The sequence below is a fragment of the Pelophylax lessonae genome, assembly GCF_965119305.1.
Source record: "Pelophylax lessonae genome assembly, chromosome: 2".
NCBI lineage: Eukaryota > Metazoa > Chordata > Amphibia > Anura > Ranidae > Pelophylax > Pelophylax lessonae.
In genome coordinates, this window is record NC_138769.1 from 305,990,868 (window position 1) to 306,016,893 (window position 26,026).

The following is a 26,026-nucleotide window of genomic DNA, read 5'->3' on the forward strand; positions in this document are numbered from 1 at the left end:
CCAGGCTTGCACCCATTCCTTGCTGTGCTGCCAGATGTTGACAACTGCTCCTGTTCTCATTCACTCGGCACGGATGGCAGCAGTTGGCACGGAAGTCCTGCAATCTGGAACATTTGTGGAGACGCTGTGTGTTGACAAGTGTCGCCCATTATTCACCTTTACAGAACGCCAGAGCGACTTTAATTCTCTGCCAATCGCCTCCTGGGAGCCAGCCAAGATAAAGTTGCGGCTGGCAGCCTCATTTGTTTTACTCAGGTGTTTCTGTTGCCTTACTGACCTCTATTAGTTTAAGTTTTAATTTAGATTAACCCCGCCACCCCAATTAACCAGTCACCAGGAAAAAAGATAAGATGTGACTACTCATAACTCTGAATTTGGAATTTATCAGAGGCAAAATTATGAAGCAGCATAAGAGAGTGGTCACTCTGTGCTATCTGTCTGTGAACTCATCTGTGCAGGGTGAATTAAAAATAAAAATAGTTGATGGTTATAAAAAGACTTTATTTGGTAGCTCAGCTGGATTTAACATATGTATTTCACTGTGAACTATACTGTAATGAGATTATATTTTGTATTAAATAATGCTTATTTGCAGAAATAAAAAAATATAATACAGTAAGTACTAAAGTGTTTGTAAAGGCAATTCTTTGCACTTGTGCAATGGTAGCCCTGATACTCCTCTTCTTGGGTCCCCTGCCGGCGCTCTGGCCCCTCTCCCCTGCTGCTTGCTATGTGTGTGTTTACTCCCGAGCCCTGCTCTCTGTGTCCATAAGACACATAGAGCGGGGCTCACCCCTGCTTCCGCCTCACTAGCTGTGATTGACAGCAGCGGGAGCCAATGGCTCCTGCAAGTCAGCCAATGAGGAGGGAGGGACCTGGGAGAGCCTCGGCTCTGGATCGAGATCGTGCTTAGGTTTTTATTGGGGGTGGGGCTAAGGGGGAGCTGAACACTGAAGGTTTTCTATTTTTTATTATTTTTTTCTATGCATGAAGGTAAAAAAACAAACCTTTAAACCCACTTAAGGGTATACTCTGGTGTCAGGAAAGCAAATGTGATCAATGTTTTAAACAATCATTTTAAAATCTTTTTCTCAGACAAACCTTTTTTCTCAGACTGAAAACTATATCAGTGTCAGAAATACAATTTGTACTTTTCTCAGATGTAGATTTGCAATACTGAATTGCAAATCAGAAAAAATTATCTAAGTGTAAAGCCAGACCTTATTCCACACTTTTTTTTTGGAAGTTTTGTAAGGAATAGGGAAGAGTTGGAATTTTTGCCATACCCTTCCTATTTCGGGAGATTTGCCCTCATATGGTCGCCAGTACAGGAAGTGAGCAGAATCACTCCAATGAGAACACAAAAGCTGCCTGCTTCCTGGTTGGGAGCTTCTGCAATAGTTACTGCATATTAAGAGAGAACACACTGCATAGAAATCAGTAAAACTCTACAGCTTGAAAACAACAATTTAAACCCTTTACAGAAATCCACTGTTGCTTAGCCTTTTTTTTTTTTTATTATCAACGAAAAGGTCACTTGCATTGTCCTAGACGCCCATGAGAAATTTGTAAAAATATAGACATCGTCAATGCAATAGGACCCAAGACTATGGCTGGGGTGTCCTGGATGTCTATCTAACCTTTACTTTTTTCCCCTTTCTACTCTTCTATGTTTTCCCGCTGTGGAGGTCCCTGTTTACATATTCCTTTGGTCTTCGCATGGCGGACCTAGCATCCGCACCAAACTTCTGAGTGTCCTCCAACATGTTATTGGTGCTCAGTAAACATTTCTGTATACATTGCTAAACCATCACTGTACTATTAGCATGTTATCTGGCATACTTATTGTTCTACACTTTACTTACTCCCCCCTCCTTTGATGTTTGATGGATACCGTTTTGGAACTTACTGATGTTTTGGTCTCAACCATATATTTCTTTGAGGTTGTGCTCGGTATCTCTTAAAACTAAACAAACATTTATGGAAAGTGAAAACCTACAGAAGTTCTGAACTGCTTTAATAGAAAATATATAATCTAATAAAATATGATTAGATTATATATTATTAATATTAATATATTAAAAGTTAAATACATATGTTGACTTTGGCTGAACTAACAAATGTTTCTTTTTTTTTTATTCACTGTGCATATTAGAGACAGATAACACAGAGTGACCATTGTTTTTATGGCACTTCAATAATCCTATCTTTGATCAATTCCAAATTTAGAGAAGCAAGTAATTCTATCCTATTTTTTTTAGGTGACTGGTTGGTTAATTTGGTTGGGGGGTAATGGTTTTTAGATGATCGAAATGTTACTACCATCTGTTGGAGGGATATATCCTAATTTTCTAAGTGGTATTCAGGATATTTAATGGAGACACAACAATAACGTCTAATTTTTTTTTTTGTGGAAATTTTGAGTAGTGTAGCAAAGGGAAAGAATCTACAAAAGATTTTGCTGCATCCCATTTTGTGTGTGTGTGTCTGCTCACTATTAAGTGGAAATCATAACAGGAAGTAGGGGGGAAATCTCTTCAACAAATGAACCTTACAAAACTCTTAAAGTGGTACTAAAGGCAATATATAAAATGATATATGATGCAGTCTGTCACTAGCATTAACAAAGCAATCTTTGTTTTTCTTAGTCTTTCCTGTAAATTAGTTTTTTTACCTGTTGATCTTGCATTTATTTTTTTTGCAACTTCCTTTAACAGACCAAGCTGTTCAGCAAAAGTGGTAGTTAGAGGGTTGACACAAACCATTTAACACAGACAAGGGTGCTTACCATGATCAGATTTTATTCATTTTGGTAAAACTTGTATCTTAAGAGAAAAAAAACACTTCTGTATTTGCTTATAAAGTGTTAGTTAGAGTTGGGCTTTAATTTTTTAGTCGCTTATGTAAAGTTCATCTACATCTGCAAATTTGTGTTAACAATACCCTCTCCAGACAATGCTGTTGCCCAAGGATGACTCCGCTGCTCCTCCATAGACATACACAAATTTTAGCCAAATCTGACTGGTTGCTTTTGCCAACAATTCCTGTTTTGTTTTTGCATTCCTTCACTTTTAAAGAATTAGCCCAAGGGCTATGTCATCAAACTTCCATTCTTTATTTCAGCAATTAAAAGAACTTTAGGTAAAACCAAAATAAATCACATTAAAATTTTAAAGCCAGGACCATGCTTTACACACTAGATGGAAGTGCTCCATACTTTTCAAGACCCACCATCATGTTTCCCCCCTCGCTTGTTCAATATTCGATTCCCCCAAAAAATGTATTTACTGAGTGATGATTAAATCTGAACTTCGGTTGGATATAAAGGGCAAAAAATACAGCTGAAAAGGAGTGTAGTGACAGAACTAAGCTCATCAGTCTGCTGGTTCCCCTTTTACTGTCCAGTCAAAGGCAAGAAGAAGGATACCACCTGTGTTGCTAAATTGGGTATTCTGGCTTGCTACAAATATCTGTGTACATCTCAGGTCTGTACATGCAGAAATATAAATCCTTTGGTAAGTAAAATTGTCTGAAGTTCAGCTTTAACAATAATAAACATCATGCACCCAGTTTAGGATAGCATTCCATGGCTGTACGCTATCTTGGGTATGCCATGGCAGACAGAACATTTACGGATTTTTTCTGTAATAATAGATTATAAAACCGAATGCTAAAAGACCTTTGCTTATATGAAGATCATCTGACTTCAGTTGTAATAGTTGCAGTTTATATCAGCTATCCCCTAGGCCTAGTAGATGATATAAACAAGGGCACATACCAAAACAAGTATGTTCATAATCCACACCCTGACTTGACCACACTTCTCAAATCATTCTATTTTACAACCAGGCTAAAATTACCAGTGCTGTTAAATGGTTGAAAAATCCCTAAACAAACAAACCTAGTCCTTCGTGGAGGGAAAAGAAGTGGTAAGCATCGTACAAAATACTTCTTCAGGAAAAGATGTGTACATGACAGTGGCAGGTCACAGAATGATCAGAAAGCCAAACGTCTCTCTGTCATTTGTTTTTCTATACCTAGCCTTATGTACCAGTTAACAAATGTACAAAGTACCAACCACTGTGTTTTAAGTGCATTTCTTTCAAGGTATGATTATTTTAACAAAACGTTTGGAACTTTAAGTTTAAAATTTACCTGGTGGTAGAAATCATCATCATCAAAAATTTCTTCATCAAATTCTTTACCCTGAGCATTAGATTTTCCTTCTACCTGGATGTTCTGTAAAATATTGACAAGAATAATAAATGTTGGTTTTAACAGTAAAATAATTGATGTAAATGTGATTCAGACAGAGTCTAACTGCCTTATATATAAACTTGCTCCATAGGGTTTCTGCAATTCTCCACCTTGGCAACCAAAAGCCACGCTCTTTTGCACACAGTAACATTTTACAAATGTACCGAGTTGGGATAAAGCCAAGTTCAGTCTCTTCTATCTAAGACCTGGTTCACACGGACGTACTTAAGCATATGCCTATGCAATGGCATGGTTTGCTGCCCGGGGATGCACTGGTGTTCCGTGCAACCCCGTGCAGGCAGTCTCATTCATGTCACTTTGGGAACCGCATGGCTGTCAAATTGGGAGCAGTCGCTGCATTCCAAATGACATGAATGGGACTGCCTGCCCAGGGATACACGGAACACACTTGTATCCCTTTGCAGACAAACACAGCCCTCACACAGGCATACGTTTAAGTACACCTGTGTGAAAAAGGCCCAGAGAAACCTGCATTGCCATGGCACGTGGCAAGTATATGAAGTGCCATTTTTAGATCCTGTTGGTAGAAAGTATCTCAAACAACCACCATGTGGACAGGGACCACTGACTCTGTATGTCTTCTTAGAAAGTAAATTAAACCATTACCAACATAAAACATTATGTCATCACATCATGATTTTACTTGTGTTTAAGAAAACGTGAGCAAAGATTTGCCCCGTTATGATTTAACCACACTATCATGCACAAGAACATGTAATACAAAAAACTGCCTTTAGCACGTGTCATTTGATCATTATCCACTAATAGTAATCAAGACCTTTTCAGCAGAGACTTTGTATTTTTAAGCAAAAACCATGTTATGAGTTAACTTCTACAAGCAAAATACTGCATAACTCAATAAAAAATTCAGCATATCAATGTGATAAAAGCTTTAGTCATCAGATACCAAATTGTATTGATATTTTTAACAAATGAAATATAGGAATTAAATACTGTATGTTAGGTATTTGAGGACTGATAAATGTGCAATGAGGTTATTTAGACAATGTCTTATAAAGTCTCTCTTTTCTGGTACAACAGCACTCATAAAAGCACGATTATAATGGAACAGATTTGGAACCAAGTTTACTTGCAGCTTCAGTTCACAATAAAACTGGTAGGTCAGTCAATAATTTTGTTACATGATGTCCTCGGATTCATACATCAGTATTCTTGGGCTCCATGCATACTGGGCATAAAAATACGCTAGTTCCCACGGCAGAGAAAAAAAATGTTCATATAGAGCGTTTTGTACACTGTTTATGACTTTTTCTGCCAGAATGGTCCAATCAAAAACACAAACCAGAAGGTTTATTTTTCCCTGCCTCTGATTGCTGAGCTCAAAATAGAACTCTAATCATCCTAATGTACATGGACACATAGGATAGCAGTGAGCTGCTTCTATAGGCAAAACGGAAAACTCCTGTAGAAGCAGCGATATTTTTTAAGCCAGTGTGCATGGACCCTTAAGAGTACAACATAAATTTATAAGAATAAAAACATTAAAATAAATCCAAGTAAGTCAATATAGCTGTAATTTAATTACCAACTCTTCATCAGGAACATGCTCTGGCAAAGGGGAATCTGACTCAGATTTTCCAAATATCCTATAAAATGAACGTTTTGTCTGTGTGCGCCTCAGTAATCTTTCTTTGTCCATCATGATCTGCTCTATTTGCAGCATTATGGATCGATCTGAGCCACCGAGTCCCTGGAAAACATAAGCAAATTATGACACTTGAACACTGTACTGAGATATTTAAAAAAATAAAAACAAAAACCTGAAGATACATGTTGACACCTAAAACCTGGCTGTTGTGGGCCTTCATATTTGCTTTTTATATGCAGTAGGAGATCAACTAAGGCACTTGACTTTTGACTGCTAGCCTTTCAAGATAAGGAGTGTGAGGTCATTACTAGGCTGTTCATTTCTCTGATTGCTATAGAGCAAGCTGTACTGGAGGACCTGCAGACAAAAATCTTACCACTTTTGCTTTCATTCATTCTGTGGATCTGTGCTTTCTGAACCTCTTAATCTGCTGCTTGATTATTTCTCCATCAGTTATCTGACCACCAATCATCAGGGGGGCAGCTCTCACAGGAGGAAGCGAAACACTGCTTCTACCAAAAGGTCGTCTCCACACAGAGACACAGTGTGGAACAAGGTATGGTAAGTCAGTATTGGGATAAAGAACAGCTGCAGGCGCCCACGGGGAATATTGATAACTAGTCTTTTGTCCTCAGCTTGCCTTTTCTGGACACAGCATCAACAGTTCTGGTTCTCTTTAAGAAGCAATTACAAGGACACTCACCTTGCTTATTTTACCAGAAAGTTTTGTCTTGTCATGCCACTTCTGTAAGGTGGTATTTCTGTAGGATCTAAAGTCTGCAAATCGTTTAGCCATGAACTCAGGATATTCACTAATATTTAGCTTCCGTTTGGGAGCACCTTTATTCTTTAGGGTTTCCGAATCGCTTTTTTCCATTTCTTCCTCATCGCTGGGGATTTCCTCATCGCTGCATACAAAGCAATGTTAGAAAGCATTTACAATTTAAAATGTTTTACTTATATAAAAGTATGCACAATGGGCACACAAAAGCAATATCTGTCTTACAATAAAATGCTTAGAGGAAAAGTAGAATGTTTTAGCGCCATTTTAAAATGTTTTACTTATATAAAAGGTATGCACAAGGCTGCATTTTTTTTTTTTAATATAAACCTGATAGTTTATATTATTTTGAAATTATTTTATTTCAATTTTATTTCATAAATAATAGTTTCCAAATTGTGCTTGGCTTAAAAAAATAAAAAATAAAAAGCCTAGCATTGCCTGCATACCTGTCAGCAGTCTCTGAATACATGTAACTGGACAGATAACAACAGGGTATGTCTTATGTTGGGTACACACGGGAAGTTTGTTTTCATTCAACCCAATGGGCTGAACGTAAAATAAAACCTTTCAGATTGCCATACTAACACATCTGATGTTAGTGCAGTGATTTCACAACTGAGCTATTGAGTTCTTACAGGGGGATTAACACCACCCATCCCCCTGGGGCTGGTCAGATGCTAGTCTTCCGGTGTGTACCCAGCTTTAGTGTAATCTACAATTCAGGTCTATAGTGGTCTGTAAATATTTGAGTACAGCCAGTCAAACTGTTCATGTGTAGCCTAAGGTTGAAGTCAGGGAAAAAGCAAAATCAATTGGACAAGGTTTTTTCACCCATCTTCCCAAAAGCAGTGTCTGTGGATAAGTTGTAGACATTGTTTTTTTTAAGCCAGATCTGGACTGCCATATCTAGGCAAAAAAACATGGTTTCCACCCAGTCCGGACTTCACACTTCACTGTTTTTATTATTCTCCATTACAGAGGGGATTAAGAGCCCATTCACACTAGCCCGACTTGTCAGCCTGACAAGTCGTGCTCCCTTTCGGTCCATTGACCGCTACAGGACCCGTTCTAATAGGAGCGACACAAGTCGCTCTGACTTAGAAAAAGGGTCCCGTACTATTTCGGGGCGACCTCGGAGCGACTTGCATAGACTTCCATTATGAGAAGTCCCTGCAAGTCGCTCCGAAGTCGTGGTGCACTGTAATGCACAAGTCGCCCCCGAAGTAGTAAGGAGTCGTGTCGCGCTAATGTGAACCGACTCGAAGGGATTAGTAGTTTACAATAGAAAGAGAAGATTGTATTTCTTTCTAACCAGGTCACAGGGAGTGATACCGCATAAGTTATCAGATATTTTCTGTATTTGCTGAAAATATCATTAGCCTGTATAAAAAAAACTAAGGTAGCCACTACATGACTGGAAAGCTACGGTACATTACATTTTTGTTCTTCTGTTTAATTATACTTTAATGTAAACAGGTGCCTCTCAAACTGCATCTTCCCAAAATGAACAGAGGCTGCATGCTTACCGTACATTTAGTGCCCATGTACACAGGCAGTATGACTCATACTATAGCCTAAAAAATTGTTGTTTTTTGTGATCATGGGAGGCACCGGGGTGCAGTTTATAGCCTGCTGCAAACAAACTGTTAAAATCAATGGCAGGCTGAAATATGCAGAAGCAAATATTACACAGCTGGACACTGTTTTGATCTGTACCCGCCCTTAGGACTGTATCCATTCAGGATCGTGAGCATCGCAAGAGCAGCAGAGTATTTCAGTCAATCACTGACTTTGACGGGCTGCTAGTTGCTTGCTGTATGCTGCACCTGTACTTCCCAGGCACACAAACATTTTTATAGTCTATACAAGCTAAACATCCAGTGTGCATAAGCCTTAAAAAATATTTGTATTTTTTTAGTGCCTGGTGGGATTGGCATGCCTTTATGCTAAACATCTAGTCCACATTGAAGGTAGTCCAATTCCATTTAGAAAGGAAGATGATTTTCACCGTTTCAAATTTCACCACCTCTCAGGTTATCACGTCACCCCATAAGTACTCAAGTGAATAACAAATACCAGATTTTTCCCATGCCCGAGGACTGGTCATCAGCAAAAAACTCATTGCCTACCTGTGTGTTACAGTGATATGTCATCTCCTTGCTGCATGTACTCACCACCGATTGCATGTAAGACACAGGCTGTCAGAAAATGAGGTCTGCAATTGTGGACAATTTTCTCTACACTTAGTTTAAAAAATACTATACTATAGTAAACAAAAAAATGTCCTTGGTCCACAATTTTGGACAACAATGGCTAATTTGTCAGGATCTACACACACGTTAGTATTACACTGAGACACAGTAAAGCAGAGTGCTGCTCACTCAGCTTTTTAGTAGCCAGTGAGCAAGTTCTTACTGATACTTTGCACATTAAAATGGGAAAAAAAAATAAAAAGGACATGAGACCCTTCTAAAATTATAGTAGGAAAGAAGACTTCCCTGAGCACTGCACTGAAGGTATCAAGGCTTGCATTACAAAGAGGAGAAATACTTGCACAAAAGTTATTTACCTGTCTGCATTGCGCTTTTTTCCATCTATTAGGTACCGGGTTTCTGGAAACTGGAAAAGCAGCTCATCTTGCAACTGGACCAAAGATCTCATCAACTCCTTCAATGCTTTATAACCTGGAAAAAATTATGATAATAAATATGATAGAGAATTATTAACCTATTTGTGAAAAACTGTGGATTAAAAACTCAGAAATAGAATATAATTTGTATTTGTCCACAATCTAATTTACACTTACATCTAAACATTGTTACAGAATACCTACTGTACTTTAAATGTATCTCTATCATACATGCCTTGTCATCTACTTGGTCTTATTTTTCCTCACAATTATTCCCTTCACCTAAATTCTTCCTTCTCATGCATAATATGTTAAAATATCTTCCTATCCCAAACCACTTTAAAAACCTCCACCCCTAATAATAATAATTATTTAAATTAAGATAATTTGGCTTAATGATTCAATTATAGTTAGTTGTAATTTTAAGGTGTCGTTAGAAGATGATTCTTCCATGTCACATAAAAGGGAAAAATAAATAAAATGTGTCCTTTAAAAAAGTACAGTAAAAAATGTATTTATTTTTTTTTTGCATGAGTTCATTATACTAAATACTTTAGTTTACTTTTTTTGATAAACATGCATTTCATATACAGGTCTGTCACTGATTTAATGCAAACGTGTGCATTTATATATTTCTGAAAATATACTGATAAGTGTTAATGTCGACCTGAAGTTAAAAAGTGAAGACTTGCTATGTAAATGGTAAAACTTGTTATTTGTGTCAAAGGCCCCTTTCACACTTACGTGACCTAAAAGTTGCGCGATTTTACTGCAATTCTTTTGCCGCGATTTTGACTGGACTTGAAGCAACGCCTATGTCTATGGACCTCAAAAATGCATTAAAAATCGGCCCAAAGTAGTGCAGGGACTACTTTGAAGTCATTGCACTTGAAGTCGCACAGATATAAAAGGTACTTATTGGAAATCATGGAGTACGACTTGTCATGCTACTTTGCAGTCCCAAGTCGCAGGACAAGTCGCACAAGTGTGAAAGGGGCCTAAGCTGTACCCCAAAATATTACCTTTTGTCTGCTATTCCTTTGAAAAAACAGCCATTCACTTCCTGGTATGTGTTTCTAAGAATTATTGTACCTAGACAGCAGAATATATTATATATATATATATAGTCAGGTCCATAAAAATTGGGACATCGACACAATTGTAATCTTTCTGGCTCTATACACCACCACAATGGAGTTGAAATGAAACAAACAAGATGTGTTTTACCTGCAGACTTTCAGCTTTAATTTGAGGGTATTAAAATCCAAATCAGGTGAACAGTGTAGGAATTACAACAGTTTGTATATGTGCCTCCCACTTTTTAAAGGGACCAAAAGTAATGGGAAAGATTAATAATCATAAATCAAACTTTCACTTTTTAATACTTGGTTGCAAATCCTTTGCAGTCAATTACAGCCTGAAGTCTGGAACGCATAGACATCACCAGACGCTGGGTTTCATCCCTGGTGATGCTCTGCCAGGCCTCTACTGCAACTGTCTTCAGTTCCTGCTTGTTCTTGGGGCATTTTCCCTTCCGTTTTGTCTTCAGCAAGTGAAATGCATGCTCAATCGGATTCAGGTCAGGTGATTGACTTTGCCATTGCATACCATTCCACTTCTTTCCCTTAAAAAACGGTTTGGTTGCTTTCGCAGTATGCTCTGGGTCATTGTCCATCTGCACTGTGAAGCGCCGTCCAATGAGTTCTGAAGCATTTGGCTGAATATGATAGATAATATTGCCCGAAACACTTCAGAATTCATCCTGCTGCTTTTGTCAGCAGTCACATTATCAATAAATACAAGAGAACCAGTTCCATTGGCAGCCAAACATGCCCACGCCATGACACTACCACCACCATGCTTCACTAATGAGGTGGAATGCTTTGGATCATGAACAGTTCCTTTCCTTCTCCATACTCTTCTCTTCCCATCACTCTGGTACAAGTTGATCTTGGTCTCATCTGTCCATAGGATGTTGTTCCAGAACTGTGAAGGCTTTTTTAGATGTTGTTTGGCAAACTCTAATCTGGCATTCCTGTACCCTCTGTATTCACTCTGGCGAAGTCTTCTCTTGATTGTTGACTTTGACACACATACACCTACCTCCTGGAGAGTGTTCTTCATCTGACCAACTGTTGTGAAGGGTGTTTTCTTCACCAGGGAAAGAATTCTTCGGTCATCCAACACAGTTGTTTTCCGTGGTCTTCTGGGTCTTTTGGTGCTGCTGAGCTCACCGATGCATTCCTTCTTTTTAAGGATGTTCCAAACGGTTGATTTAGCCACACCTAATGTTTTTGCTATCTCTCTGATGGGTTTGTTTTGTTTTTTCAGCCTAATGATGGCTTGCTTCACTCATAGTGACAGCTCTTTGAATCTCATATTGAGAGTTGACAGCAACAGATTCCAAATGCAAATAGCACACTTAAAATGAACTCTGGACCTTTTATCTGCCCCTTGTAAATGGGATAATGAGGGAATAACACACACATGGAACAGCTGAGCAGCCAATTGTCCCATTACTTTTGGTCCCTTAAAAAGTGGAAGGCACATATACGAACTGTTGTAATTCCTACACCTTTCACCTGATTTGGATGTAAATACCCTCAAATTAAAGCTGAAAGTCTGCAGTTAAAGCACATCTTGTTTGTTTCATTTCAAATCCATTGTGGTGTTGTATAGAACCAAAAAGATTAGAATTATGTCGATGTCCCAATATTTATGGACCTGACTGTATACAAACACACAAATATATACACAAAAGTGAGTACACCCCTCACATTCTTGTAAATATTTTATTATATCTTTTCAATGTAAAGTACTGAGTGTACAGCTTGTATAACAGTGTAAATTTGCTGTTCCCCCAAAATGACTCAACACACAGCCATTAATGTCTAAACCACTGGCAACAAAAGTGAGTACACCCCTAAGTGAAAATGTCCAAATTGGGCCCAAAGTGTCAATATTTTGTGTGGCCACCATTATTTTCAAGCACTGCCTTAACCCTCTTAGGCATGGAGTTTACCAGAGCTTCACAGGTTGCCACTGGAGTCCTCTTCCACTCCTCCATAACCATATCACGGAGCTGGTGAATGTTCGCGACTTTGCGCTCCTCCACCTTCCATTTTAGGATGCCCCACAGATGCTTAATAGGGTTTAGGTCTGGAGACCTGCTTGACCAGTCCATCACCTTTACCCTCAGCTTCTTTAGCAAGGCAGTGGTCATGTTGGAATGCCTTGCGGCCCAGTCTTCAAAGGAAGGGAGGGGATGATGCTCTGCTTCAGTATGTCACAGTACATGTTGGCATTCATGGTTTCCTCAATGAACTGTAGCTTCCAAGTCCCGACAGCACTCATGCAGTCCCAGACCATGACACACCCACCACCTTGCTTGACTGTAGGCAAGACACACTTGTCTTTGTGCTCCTCACCTGGTTGCCGCCACACACGCTTGACACCATCTGAACCAAATACGTTTTATCTTGGACTCATCAGACCACAGGACATGGTTCCAGTAATCCATGTCCTTAGTCTGCTTGTCTTCAGCAAACTGTTTGCGGGCTTTCCTGTGCATCAACTTTAGAAGAGACTTCCTTCTGGGACGAAAGCCATGCAGACCAATTTGATGAAGTGTGCGGCATATGGTCTGAGCACTGGCAGGCAGACCCCCACCCCTTAAACGTCTGCAGCAATGCTGGCAGCACTCATACGTTTATTTCCCAAAGACAACCTCTGGATATGACGCGGAGCATTTGCACTCAACTTCTTTGGTCGACCATGGCGAGGCCTGCTCTGAGTGGAACCTGTCCTGTTAAACCGCTGTATGGTCTTGGCCACCGTGCTTCAGCTCAGTTTCAGGGTCTTGCCAATCTTCTTATAGCCTATGCCATCTTTATGTAGAGCAACAATTCTTTTTTTCAGATCCTTCCTGTTGAACTTCCAGTGACCAGGATGAGGGCGTGAGAGCGATAACACCAAATTTAACACACCTGCTCCCCCCATTCACACCTGAGACCTTGTAAAACTAACAAGTCATATGACACCGGGGAGGGAAAATGGCTAAGTGGGCCAAATGTGGACATTTTCACTTAGGGGTGTACTCACTTTTGTTGCCAGCAGTTTAGACATTAATGGCTGTGTGTTGCGTTATTTTGAGGGGACAGCAAATTTACACTGTTATACAAGCTGTACATTGAAGCAAAGTGTAATTTCTTCAGTGTTGTCACATGAAAAGATATAATAAAATATTTACAAAAATGTGAGGGGTGTACTCACTTTTGTGAGATACTGTGTATGTATGTGTATGTATATATATGTAACGAGACCCTTGCTCGCTCGCTTCTGCTCTCCCGACACTCCTCTGCTTCTAGTGAGTCAGCTTGCAGATCGCAACGTCTGACGGTTCGGTCAACCAAGGCTCCGGGATCCGAACTACAGCTATGTGCCGTACGAAGTCCATTAGAACAAACACCAGGCAGGCTGTATGTAAGTTCAAACAGGAAGACGCTTTATTGGAAGTACACAACTCACTTTTATACAGAATTTGGAACATCCTGCACCCAACAACCGCTTTCCCATTGGTCGATTGCAAAGTACATGCCGTTCTCCTTCAGGTCCTCCTTAGCCATGCAAATGAGGACTTGAAAATGAGTCAGCAGGGATTGGTACGATAGCTTGATTAGAAGGACTGTTATGTGTAATGAGACCGAAACCCCCAGGGGACAATCAATGTACACAATAGCCAGACACAGAACAATGGTTCCATAACGAGCCCCCAATACACATTACTCTGAGTGTCAATACATCCCTTAGCAGACAACAGGTGAGTTCATTAGCACACCTGACAATAGGTGAATGGAAAGCCACCTCAGACAAAAGCAACATTGTTAGACAGTCAGTCTCCTCATTGAACTTCCTGGAATGACCATATTAGGAGTTGTACTTCCTGGTCAGAGACCTCATGGCAAATGGGAACAAATCTCAATATTTCTACATGGAGACCTTGCTGACAAATATGAAGCAATCCAAACCATCACCCATCTGTCCTTAAATTCCAGTGACGGTGAACACCGTCACAATATATATATATACACATACAAACATACATAAATAAAACAATACTGCCAGTGGATGCTATTCCCACAAATTTGGAGTACAATCTTGTGATGTCACCATTGTGCTGTCATTGTTCTCCTTACTAGAGACTCGGATGTTAGGAAGCAAAGCCCTGTCTCTACCAAGATAGCCATCTCCACACAGAGACTCAACGCAGAACAAGGCATAAGACATTAATGAGGAAAAGATCAACTGTGGGAGACCACAGGCAGTACTTGCGACTAGTTCTTTGCCCTCTGTCTGCTTTTTATTTTTTGACACAGCCTTACATACTTACTGACTGACTTAGGCATACCTTTTTTCCTCTGCAATGTATTGAGGCATTCAAAATGCATGTTAAAGCCCATCTCCGGGCAATTAAAAAATGATCTCTTGCAGTGAGGCTGCGCTAATTGCTAGTTTTGTCCAGAGGAGAGTGATCAGGTAAGTGGGGTGTAACACCTCCAACAGACACCAACGATGGGGCAATATTCTTCCCATTGACACCAACAATGGAGCATTATTCCTTCCACTTACACCAACAATGGGGTACAAATCCTTCCACTGACACCAACAATGGGGCCCTATTTCTCCTCCTACTGACCAGAGGTGCTATGAATTTTTTTTACTCTCATCTTCCCTGGGGCATTTTTCTGCTCACACTGGCCACAGTAGTCCCCTCCAAAGCACAGTAAAGTGGCCCTTTGTTTAGAAAGCTTGGAGACCCCTGCCCTAGATCAAAACAAGCAATCATTACTTGCATTTCAGGCACGGCCCCACTACAAAGGATAATTTTTCAGTTGCCCAGAGTTGGTTTTACATTTACATTGACTATTCATTGTGTGTGTGTATATATATACAGTGGGTACGGAAAGTATTCAGACCCCCTTAAATTTTTCACTCTTTGTAATATTGCAGCCATTTGCTAAAATCATTTAAGTTCATTCTTCTTCCTCATGAATGTACACATAGCACCCCATACTGACGGAAAAACACAGAATTGTTGACATTGTTGCAGATTTATTAAAAAAGAAAAACTGAAATATCACATGGTCCTAAGTATTCAGACCCTTTGCTGTGACACTCATATATTTAACTCAGGTGCTTTCCATTTCTTCTGATCATCCTTGAGATGGTTCTACACCTTCATTTGAGTCCAGCTGTGTTTGATTATACTGATTGGACTTGATTAGGAAAGCCACACACCTGTCTATATAAGACCTTCCAGATCACAATGCATGTCAGAGCAAATGAGAATCATGAGGTCAAAGGAACTGCCTGAAGAGCTCAGAGACAGAATTGTGGCAAGGCACAGATCTGGCCAAGGTTACAAAAAGATTTCTGCTGCACTTAAGGTTCATAGGAGCACAGTGGCCTCCATAATCCTCAAATGGAAGACGTTTGGGACGACCAGAACCCTTCCTAGAGCTGGCTGTCCGGCCAAACTGAGCTATCGGGGGAGAAGAGCCTTGGTGAGAGAGGTAAAGAAGAACCCAAAGATCACTGTGGCTGAGCTCCAGAGATGCAGTCAGGAGATGGGAGAAAGTTGTAGAAAAGTCAACCATCACTGCAGCCCTCCACCAGTCGGGGCTTTATGGCAGAGTGGCCGACGGAAGCCTCTCCTCAGTGTAAGACACATGAAAGCCTGCATGGAGTTTGCTAAAAAACACCTGAAGGACTCCAAGATGGTGAGAAATAAGATTCTCTGGTCTGATGAGACCAAAATAGAACTTTTTGGCCTTAATTCTAAGCGGTATGTGTGGAGAAAACCAGGCACTGCTCATCACCTGTCCAATACAGTCCCAACAGTGAAGCATGGTGGTGGCAGCATCATGCTGTGGGGGTGTTTTTCAGCTGCAGGGACAGGACGACTGGTTGCAATCGAGGGAAAGATGAATGCGGCCAAGTACAGGGATATCCTGGACAAAAACCTTCTCCAGAGTGCTCTGGACCTCAGACTGGGCTGAAGGTTTACCTTCCAACAAGACAATGACCCTAAGCACACAGCTAAAATAACGAAGGAGTGGCTTCACAACAACTCCGTGACTGTTCTTGAATGGTCCAGCCAGAGCCCTGACTTAAACCCAATTGAGCATCTCTGGAGAGACCTAAAAATGGCTGTCCACCAACGTTTACCATCCAACCTGACAGAACTGGAGAGGATCTGCAAGGAGGAATGGCAGAGGATCCCCAAATCCAGGTGTGAAAGACTTGTTGCATCTTTCCCAAAAAGACTCCTGGCTGTATTAGATCAAAAGGGGGCTTCTACTAAATACTGAGCAAAGGGTCTGAATACTTAGGAACATGTGATATTTCAGTTTTTCTTTTTTAATAAATCTGCAACAATGTCAACAATTCTGTGTTTTTCTGTCAGTATGGGGTGCTATGTGTACATTCATGAGGAAGAAGAATGAACCTAAATGATTTTAGCAAATGGCTGCAATATAACAAAGAGTGAAAAATTTAAGGGGGTCTGAATACTTTCCGTACCCACTGTATATATATATATATATATATATATATATATATATATACACACACACACACACATATACACACACACATGGGATTTTTGACTTACATTAAAATCCATTTCTCTGATATTCATTGACAAACACAGCTCCTGATTTTCTTAACCATTTGGGTTATACTGCCCCCCACAGGAGTAGGACACTAGGCAGAAAAAAGTCTGGCTACGCCTACGGGCAGTCCCAGGGGGTATACTCCCTCCCTCTGCTATAAGTACACAGTTTTGTTACAAGCAGCGCCAGAAGAATTACAACTCCACAGAGGTGTGGATGCTGTGTCCATCAAGGAACATCAGAAAAATGGATTTTACGGTAAGTCAAAAATCCCATTTTCTCTTTCGTTCATTGACAGACACAGCTCCTGATCTTCTTAACCATTGGGATGTCCCAAAGCAGTGTTAAACATGAGGGGTGGGAACAGCAAAAAGGAAATTCCCAAGGCTAACTATAGCCAACCAGGTAAACAGGAGCTCAACCAAAACAACTGGAGCTAACCTGTAAAAACATTACACCCTCAAAGAGCACCAGGTCCTCTAAAAGGCAGCCTGCAAAACCTTGCAGCCAAAGGGAGCATCCACAGATGCCAACACATCCACTTTATAGAACTTTGTGAAAGTGTGCACCAACGACCAGGTGGCCGCCTTTAAAACCTGCATCACTGAGGCCTGATGACGGAAGGCCCAAGTGGCACTGAGTGCCTGAGCGCCTTGACAGGGAAGGGAGGAACCTGACCCCTCTATGTAATAGGCCTAAATCACCGTCTGTCTGATCCATCTGGAAATGGTCGCAGAAGAAGCAGACAACTCTTTCTGAGTCCCATCCGTGAGCTGCCAGGTACACCCTTATTGCCCGGACCACATCCAAGGCATGCAAGGCAATTTCCTGGGACACAGGGAAGGCAAAACAACGATTTTCATTTGAATAAAGACAGACAACTATCGGAAGGAACAATGGACAGGGACGAAGAACCACCTTATCTCTGTGAACCACCAAGTAAGGTGAATGACAGAATAACACCACCAATTCTGACACCCTGCGCACAGAAGTGATAGCCACCAAGAAGGCCACCTTCTGGGACATCTTAAGCAGGGGAATCACCCAAAGATTCTCATAAAGAGGCCTCTGGAAAACAGAGCACAAATTTAAGGGTCCAGTGGTGGCAACGGAGACTGCACTGGAGGGACCAAGTGCATAACTCCCTGAAGAAAAGTACGCACCAGGGAGTAGGTGGCCAAGGGCTGTTGACAGAAGACCGCTAATGCCGACACCTGACCCTTGACAGCACTCAAGGCCAGTTTCTGTTCAACCTCACGTTGAAGGAAGGTCAAGATCCGAGCCAACGAGAAAGAGCGAGGATGAACCTCAAGAGACTCACACCACGCAATGTATGACTTCCACATACAATGGTAGATCTTCCTAGAAGTGAATTTCCTAGCTTTGAACAATGATGGATTCACCGACTCCGACGAACCTCTATCCATCAGCACCTGGCGTTCAACAGCCAAGCCGTCAAAGTCAGCGACTGTAAAGCAGGATGGAAGATCAGGCCTTGGGACAGCAGATCCTCCCTGAGAGGAAGCTTCCAAAGAACACTGGCGACCAGCCGCACCAGATCTGCGTACCAAGCCCGGTGAGGCCAGTCCGGAGCCACTAAGATGACCGTAATCCCTTCTGCCTCAATCTTGCGTAGAAGTCTTGGCAGAAGCTGGAGAGGGGGGAAGGCGTAAATCAGACGTTACTGACCCCACGGGGCAACCAGTGCATCTGTGGCATCCGCCAGAAGATCCTGTGACTGAGCCACAAACCTCTGTACCTTTAGGTTGAGCCGAGACGCCAACAGATCCACCTCGGGGATGCCCAACCGTAGACACAGCTGATGAAACACCTCTGGATGAAGAGGCCACTCCCCTTGATCCAACGCCTGCTGACTGAGGTAATCCGCCTTCCAGTTTTCCACCCCAGGAACGTGTAAGGCGGAGAGGGCTGGAATGAACCGTTCTGCTCACCTTAGAATGCCGGCTACCTTCAGAGCCTCCAGGACACTTCTTGTGCCCCCCTGGTGAATGACATAATCCATGGCCGTGGTATTGCCTGATTGAATGCACACTGGACATCCCTGAAGGTGATCCGTCCAATGGTCCAGGCACAGTCTCATCGCTTAGAGTTACAAGACATTGATCGGTAGGCTGTACTCCTCCAGTGTCCAGAGCCCCTGAGCAGACAGTCTGGCATCCGTGGTGACCACCATCCAAAACAAGGGGAGGAAGGATTTGCCCAGCCGAAGCACCGGAGAACAAAGCCACCATATCAGGGACTCCTTAGTTCCCCGGCTCAGACGGATCTGATTGTCCAGAGACTGCAGAGTCTTGTCCCATTTGGCCAGAATCTCCCTTTGCAGGGACCTTGTATGGAACTGTGCAAACAAAACTGCCTCGAAGGTAGACACCATCAGTCCCAGCACCCGCATGCAAGTCCGGAGAGATGACAATCTTCTAGACAGCAGATGTGGAGGAATCATCCTAACTATCTGAGGATTCCGGGCATGTGGTCGCAGACCCCACAGGAAGACCCACGTCCACGGCGACCAGATCAGATTCAGGATCTGATCAGACAGCTGTGCTCCAAAAAAGTGTAAAACACTGCAAAGGGACAACCCCCCCATGCTGGCAGCACCACCTGGTCGCCAGGCACAAAGCACCAAGAGATCCTCAGCAGAGAGGGAGAGAACCCCCACCAGACTCACCACCCAGCAGAAGCCGGCACCTGCAGCCACCAGGATAATCTGAACTCCAAGTGCGGCGATCAGGAAGTAAAAAGATCCAGAAGTCAGCACCAGGGGACGAGGGGCTCCCACCACCAAAATTGCCGCCTACAGCTACTACCACCCACACAGCCCCAGCATAAATGGAGGGGGTAGGATGGAGGGGCAGATGAAGGGGGGGATGTCTGACAAAAAGGAGGAGAACCCAGGTGTCCAACCGTCCCAAGGAGGGGTCCAACCGTCCCAAGGAGGGGCCCACGTCTACCCCAAAACCTTCCAGGGCAAGAGGGGGGACAGTTGTGTGTGACCTCGTGAGGTGTTTAACTCGCAGACCAGACTGGGGTGACCACTGGATCTAGATTATCCAGCCCGTTGCTAAGTCTGACAGTTGATTGTAGATCTCACAGGAAAAAACTTCTATCCAAAAAGAAAAAATTGGCAGGACCAGAGATCCCAGCAAAGAACCAGGTCCTTACTCCTGACTAGGCAGAAAAAAAACTGAGTATCTATAGCAGAGAGAGGGAGTATACCCCCTGAGACTTCCCATAGGTGTAGTCAGACTTTTCTGCCTAGTGTTCTACTCCTGTAGGGGGCAGTATAACCCAATGGTTAAGAAGATCAGAAGCTGTGTCCATCAATGAACGAAAGAGAAATAATGATTTAATCTCCTGCAGATTTTGTAAGTTGGCCCACTTACAAAAAAATGAAGGGTGTATAATTTGGATCAACCAAAAATCCAGAAAAAACTCGATACAAGAGTTATAAATTGAGTTGCAGTTCAGTGAGTAAAATATGTATTTGATCACCTACCAACCAATAATAATTCTGGCCCCCACAGACTCACTACAGTATGAGCTCATGTGGTACACAGATTAGCCCTGTCAATTTAAGAAGGTGCTTCTAATGACAACTCGTTATGTGTATAAAAGACACATATCCACAGAATCTCTTTCTTCCATTCAAACCCACCATCAACCCAAGATCAAAGAGCTGTCAAAGGACGTCAGGGACAAGATTGAACACCTGCACAAGGCTTGAATGGGCTACAAGACCATCAGCAAGAAGCCTGGTAAGAAGACAACTGTTGGAGCGATTATTTGCAAATAGAAGAAATACAAAAAAAAAAACATCAATCACCCTCAGTCCTGAGCTCCATGCAAGATTTTGCTTCATTGGGTAAAGATGATCATGAGAACTGTAGAGGATCAGCCCAAAACTACATGGGAGGAGCTTGTGAATGATCTCAAGGCAGTTAGGACCACAGTCACCAAACAAACCATTGGTAACACAAAAGTGCTGTCGTCCGATGAGACCAAAACTGAGCTCTTTGGCATTAACTCAACATGCCGTGTTTGGAGGAAGAAAAAAATGCTGACTATGACCCTAAGAACACCATCCCTACAATCAAGTACAGAGGTGGAAACATGCTTTGGAGCAGTTTCTCTGCTAAGGGTACAGGCCGACTTTGCCGCGTTGAGGGGCCAATGGACGGGGCCATGTATTATAAAATCTTGGATGAGAACCTTCTTCCCTTAGCCAGAACACTGAAGATGGGTTGTGATTGGGTCTTCCAGCATGACAATGACCCAAAACATACCGACAATGCAAGAAAGGAGTGGCTCAAGAAGAAGCACATTAAGGTCATGGAGTGGCCTAGCCAGTCTCCAGACTTTAATCTTATAGAAAATGTATGGAGGGAGCTGAAACTTCGGGTTGCCAAACAACAGCCAAGAAACCCTAAGGATTTAGAGAAGATCTGTAAAGAAGAGTGGACTAAAATCTCTCCTGAGATATGTGCAAACCTGGTAACCAACTACAAGGAACATCTTACCTTTGTGCTTGCCAACAAAGATTTCTCCACCAAGTATTAAGTCATGTTTTGCTTGGGGACCAAATACCTATTTTACTCACTGAACTGCAACTCAATTTATAACTTTTGTTTCGTGCTTTTTCCAAGTTTTTGGTTGATATTCTGTCTCTATCATTTAAAATATACCTATGATAAAAATTATAGACCCTTCATTTCTTTGTAAGTGGGCAAACTTACAAAATCTCCTGGGAATCAAATAATTATTTTCCCCACTGTATATATACTGTATATTACTCTAATTGTAAACACAAAACACTAAAGATAACCACATGGTTACCTGTACTATTTAAAGTTAAATGCACATTTGTATTTACAAAAAAAAACTTTTTTTTGTTTATATATATATATTTTACCACTTAGATTCTATGACAATTCTATGATTCTATGACCATTTAGCTTTGGAAGTTTTGGAACAGTGGGCCCTCCACTTTTCTTCTTAAATGGTAAGAGTGGTCCATCCATTTCCTTTTTTTTTCCATAGAAGAGTGAAGCCAAAAGGAATATACCATTTTGCTATATCTGTTGGGTATGTCCAAAAAACCTGTACATCCAGACAGAAATCTTGAGAACAGATGGATTCTTGTGCTGCACTTTCATCAGTTACAACAAATACATCTATCTCTGTAGATTACAAAAACACCCGTGGTGGAAGAAAAGAAAATTGCATAATCCATGGGCTGCTTTACTGGCAAGATCACCAGATAAAAAAGGTGAGAGAAAAAAAAAAAAAGATATCTTATGCAGCCATCACTATATTTATGGTAGGGCAAGTTGCCACATTTATAGTTTAGGTACACTTTAACCACTTGCCGACTGCCAACAGTAATATTACTGCGGCAGTGCGGCTCCCCTAGGTTGAGTGACGTAGATCTACGTCACTGGACTCCTAGTGTACAAACACAGCGGGAGTCGGGCCGGAGGAGGAGAGGCGGTGATTGCCGCCTCCCTTCCCCGATGGTCGGGGAAATTGTAAGAAGACCCGCCTGCTTATGTAAACAAAGCAGGCGGGTCTTCTCAGTGACAGACAGGAGGAGATCACTAGATTCAGCACCTGCGATCTCTGTGTCTGTAACAGACCCCCCCCCCCCCACACACACACACATCAGTAAGCATAAGGCATACATTTAATCCATTGATCACCCATAGTGTTAACCCCTTCCCTGCCAGTGTCATTATTACAGTAACAGTGCATATTTTTAGCACTGATTACTGTAGTAATGTCACTGGTCCCCCCAAAAGTGTCAAAAATGTCAGTTAGGGGTCCGATCTGTCCACCGCAATGTCGTAGTCCCGCAAAAAAAAAAAAAAAATGCAGATCGCCGCCATTACTAGTAAAAAAAAGAAAAAAAAAAAAGAAAACAATAAAAATGACATAAATCTTTCCGGTAGTTAGTAAACCCGATACCTTTTGCACAAACCAATCAAAATAAGTTTATTGCAATTTTTTTTTTACCAAAAATATGTAGCAGAAAACAAATTGGCCTGAAATGTTAAAAAAAATTTTGATTTTTAATTAGTTTTTTTGTTTTTTTTTTGGGAATGTCATATAGCAGAATTTGAAAAATATTGTTTTTTTAAATTGTCGCTTTTTTGTTTATAGCGCAGAAATTAAAAAAAAAATCACACAGGTGATCAAATACCACCAAAAGAAAGCTCTTTTTGTGGGAAAAAAAGGACGTAAGATTTGTTAGGGTACAGCGTCGCATGACCGCGCAATTGTCCGTTAAAGTAACGCAGTGCCGAATCGCAAAATAGGGCCTGGTCAGAAAGGGGGCAAATCCTTACGGGGCTGAAGTGGTTAAAATGTGCTGACTAGCATGGTAGGCCACTAGAGCATAACTTAATTGTATTAAAAATGCCTTAAGTAGTACTGCAGCTTAACGAATTAGGGTTAAACTAAGTGATTCGCTGTACCCCATGTACCCCCAAAAACCTGCTTTTCATCTTTATTCACCAAATTGCAACTTGATGTAAAATTGTAAAATGTCTATAAGTAAAAACAATAGCATAAAATAATAGTAAAAAAAAAAAACAAATGTGATTATCCTAAATACAAAATAGACAAAAAATAAACTCATGTGGATAGGTATAACGTGTAACATATCACCAGAGGAATATGTGTATATTTTACTTTTCTTCTAGCCCCTATTTCTGTAAGCTCAAGAACAATAATAATTTAAATCCACGATGACTACCAATTGCACCAGTCATACCCAGCAATTAATCCTCCAAGAAACACATCTGATTAAATCTTTTCAAGCAAATCCTTTGCTTTTGTTGGCTCACTTCTTGTCAACATCCATTAAAATATGCCTTTAATTCTCCCATAATCTTAAAAAACACAGATTCCACTGTCTTCAACTTTAATCAACTCTAGGGCCGGCATTTTTCATTTCATAATAATGTGCTGCTTGGAATTCAAGAGGCAGGGCTGACATCAATCATTCGGCAAGAATTTTTCCACTGCAATAAATATGCAAATGAGGAAAGCCAGTCAGTCGTATTTCAGATCAGACTTGCTAGTGTGTTTTTTTTTTTTTTTAAAGACACAAATTTATTAATTGCCAGTGGCCAGAGGAATCCTATTACTGTGGGCATTGATTACAAAGCTGTGAGAGTGATTATTGTGCAACTTGCGGCTTACCCAGGCATAAGGAAAAATTATTAAAGCACGACAGAGATTATAAACTCAGAATAACAATAAGCTTTTAACATTTAGACCCTTAAATTCCTTAAAATACATAAATGTTGGGGAGGCACAGCTGTAGAATAGGCAAGACAGTAAAGATTAATTGAATAAAGTTGAACTAGAGGAGAAAACTATGGCAAAGAGCAGTAAGGAATGGGATCGGTTATTTCCATAAAGACACAAAATATGGTAAGGCAAGTAAGCAGTTAGCGCTTTTTTGTAAAAATATTACACACACATGTACACGACCAGTAAGCATTTGTCTTATAATGTTACTAAAAACAAGGAAAGGAATGCCTCCAAATGCAAGTTTAAACATACTGCTCCAAATTACAGGCGAGTGTGGGTACATCAACTAGAGAACCCTAAGAGCTTTGCTAGTCTTGGTACATAAACTATTACTAATTTATTTAGTAAAAAATGGTTTGTAAGTAGAATTTTGAAGAAAGAAAGTTTTAGTAAAAACAATAAACAGCTGCATTGAACTATCACTTGTTGCATTATAAATAAGGCCAAGTTTATCATTAGGTACATTGCAGAGGTTGCTTTCCTCTTTAGATATTGGTCACACATGTATTTCCCATAAAAAAGAAAAATCTTCTTTTATAAATGTTAAAATAAGTGCACATTGTTACTTGGAAGGCATTTGCAGTTCTAAATGAACTTACTGCACAATGAAGGTTTGGCTAGATGTGCAAATCTCAGATTATGATACAGAAAGACAGAAACTCACCCACTATCCATGTGGAACCAGGAAGAAGCTACACAGCAGGAGGAAGCTGAAACTAAGTCAACATGACCCTGCAATGCTTGAATCAATGCACAGTTTAAAATCTTGGCTACCACATAGCTTTCCCAATGAGTACAGAAATCAATGTAACACAATTTTTCTCTACAAAAAATGGAGATAACAGAGTTGGATGCTTACAGGCTGCTTGTAGAGAGAAGTGCACATCAGCCAGAATGAATTAGTAGAGTTGAGCTGAAAGTCAGATTGCAGCACAGCATTGTTGGGTCCTTATTAAAATCAGGATTTGGCTTTTGTTTACCCTGCATAGCAAGTGAGAAATCTTGCCTTATTCATTATATTGGTTACGACATGGTAGCAAACTATATCAGATTTGACATACAACCACTCTTTTAGTCTTGTTTAAAACAAAACAAGTTCTAAACAGGCTTAAGGTCACCATTTTGACATTGCCAGTCAAAGGAATTCCAGGCTCTCCCAAGTCTTTAGATGGTAACAAGTTAAAGTACATGTAACCATAAAAACTTTGCTCTGACCAGGAACCCTACACCCCACCCTCCCCCCCCTTTAGCTAATCACTGCAACTATTTTAAATATTGCTAATCTAAAAAGGCTCCAAGTAGCTAAATCTGCAGTCATATGAAAAGCCAGGTCCCACATCTTCTCTCTTCCTCGTTCAAAGTGGGAGTCCTTAGGTTGTCCACGTATCGTCCCGGTAATGTGGACATTATAATGTTGATTGGTGGAGTACTTGCATATCCTGAACACTCCAATGGCGTGGTGACATCAAAAAGAGGAGCAACAGGGGCGGAGCCAGCATGGGCCGTGTAGGCAGCACAGGGAGAGAGCTCTGACTGAGAGACAGCAATCCTGCCTTGATCCTATGAGCAGTGCACGGTGCAGTGGTTTTCTTATTTGGCAGTTCCCTATCCTGTCCTCTGGTGCAAGGGCAGCATGATGAAAATCGGCCTGGTGGCTGATCCACAGCCTGGTGACCGATTGGCGAGGTTCGTCTCAGGATCCCAAGATGGCAGCAATG

At 41.1% G+C, this 26,026-nt stretch overlaps 1 protein-coding gene across 2 annotated transcripts in view; it reads right to left on the reverse strand.

Annotated features, from left to right (window-relative positions):
* The window catches only part of AATF (apoptosis antagonizing transcription factor), a 252,007-nt gene that overhangs the window by 125,380 nt on the left and 100,601 nt on the right, over positions 1-26,026 (reverse strand). For both annotated transcript variants that reach the window (XM_082244714.1, XM_082244715.1), the window contains exons 5-8: positions 9,241-9,355; positions 6,591-6,795; positions 5,825-5,989; positions 4,156-4,239 (exon numbers count right to left, since the gene is read on the reverse strand). In XM_082244714.1, the coding sequence (XP_082100840.1) occupies positions 4,156-4,239; positions 5,825-5,989; positions 6,591-6,795; positions 9,241-9,355 (569 nt within the window). The remainder of the gene's footprint in view (positions 1-4,155; positions 4,240-5,824; positions 5,990-6,590; positions 6,796-9,240; positions 9,356-26,026) is intronic.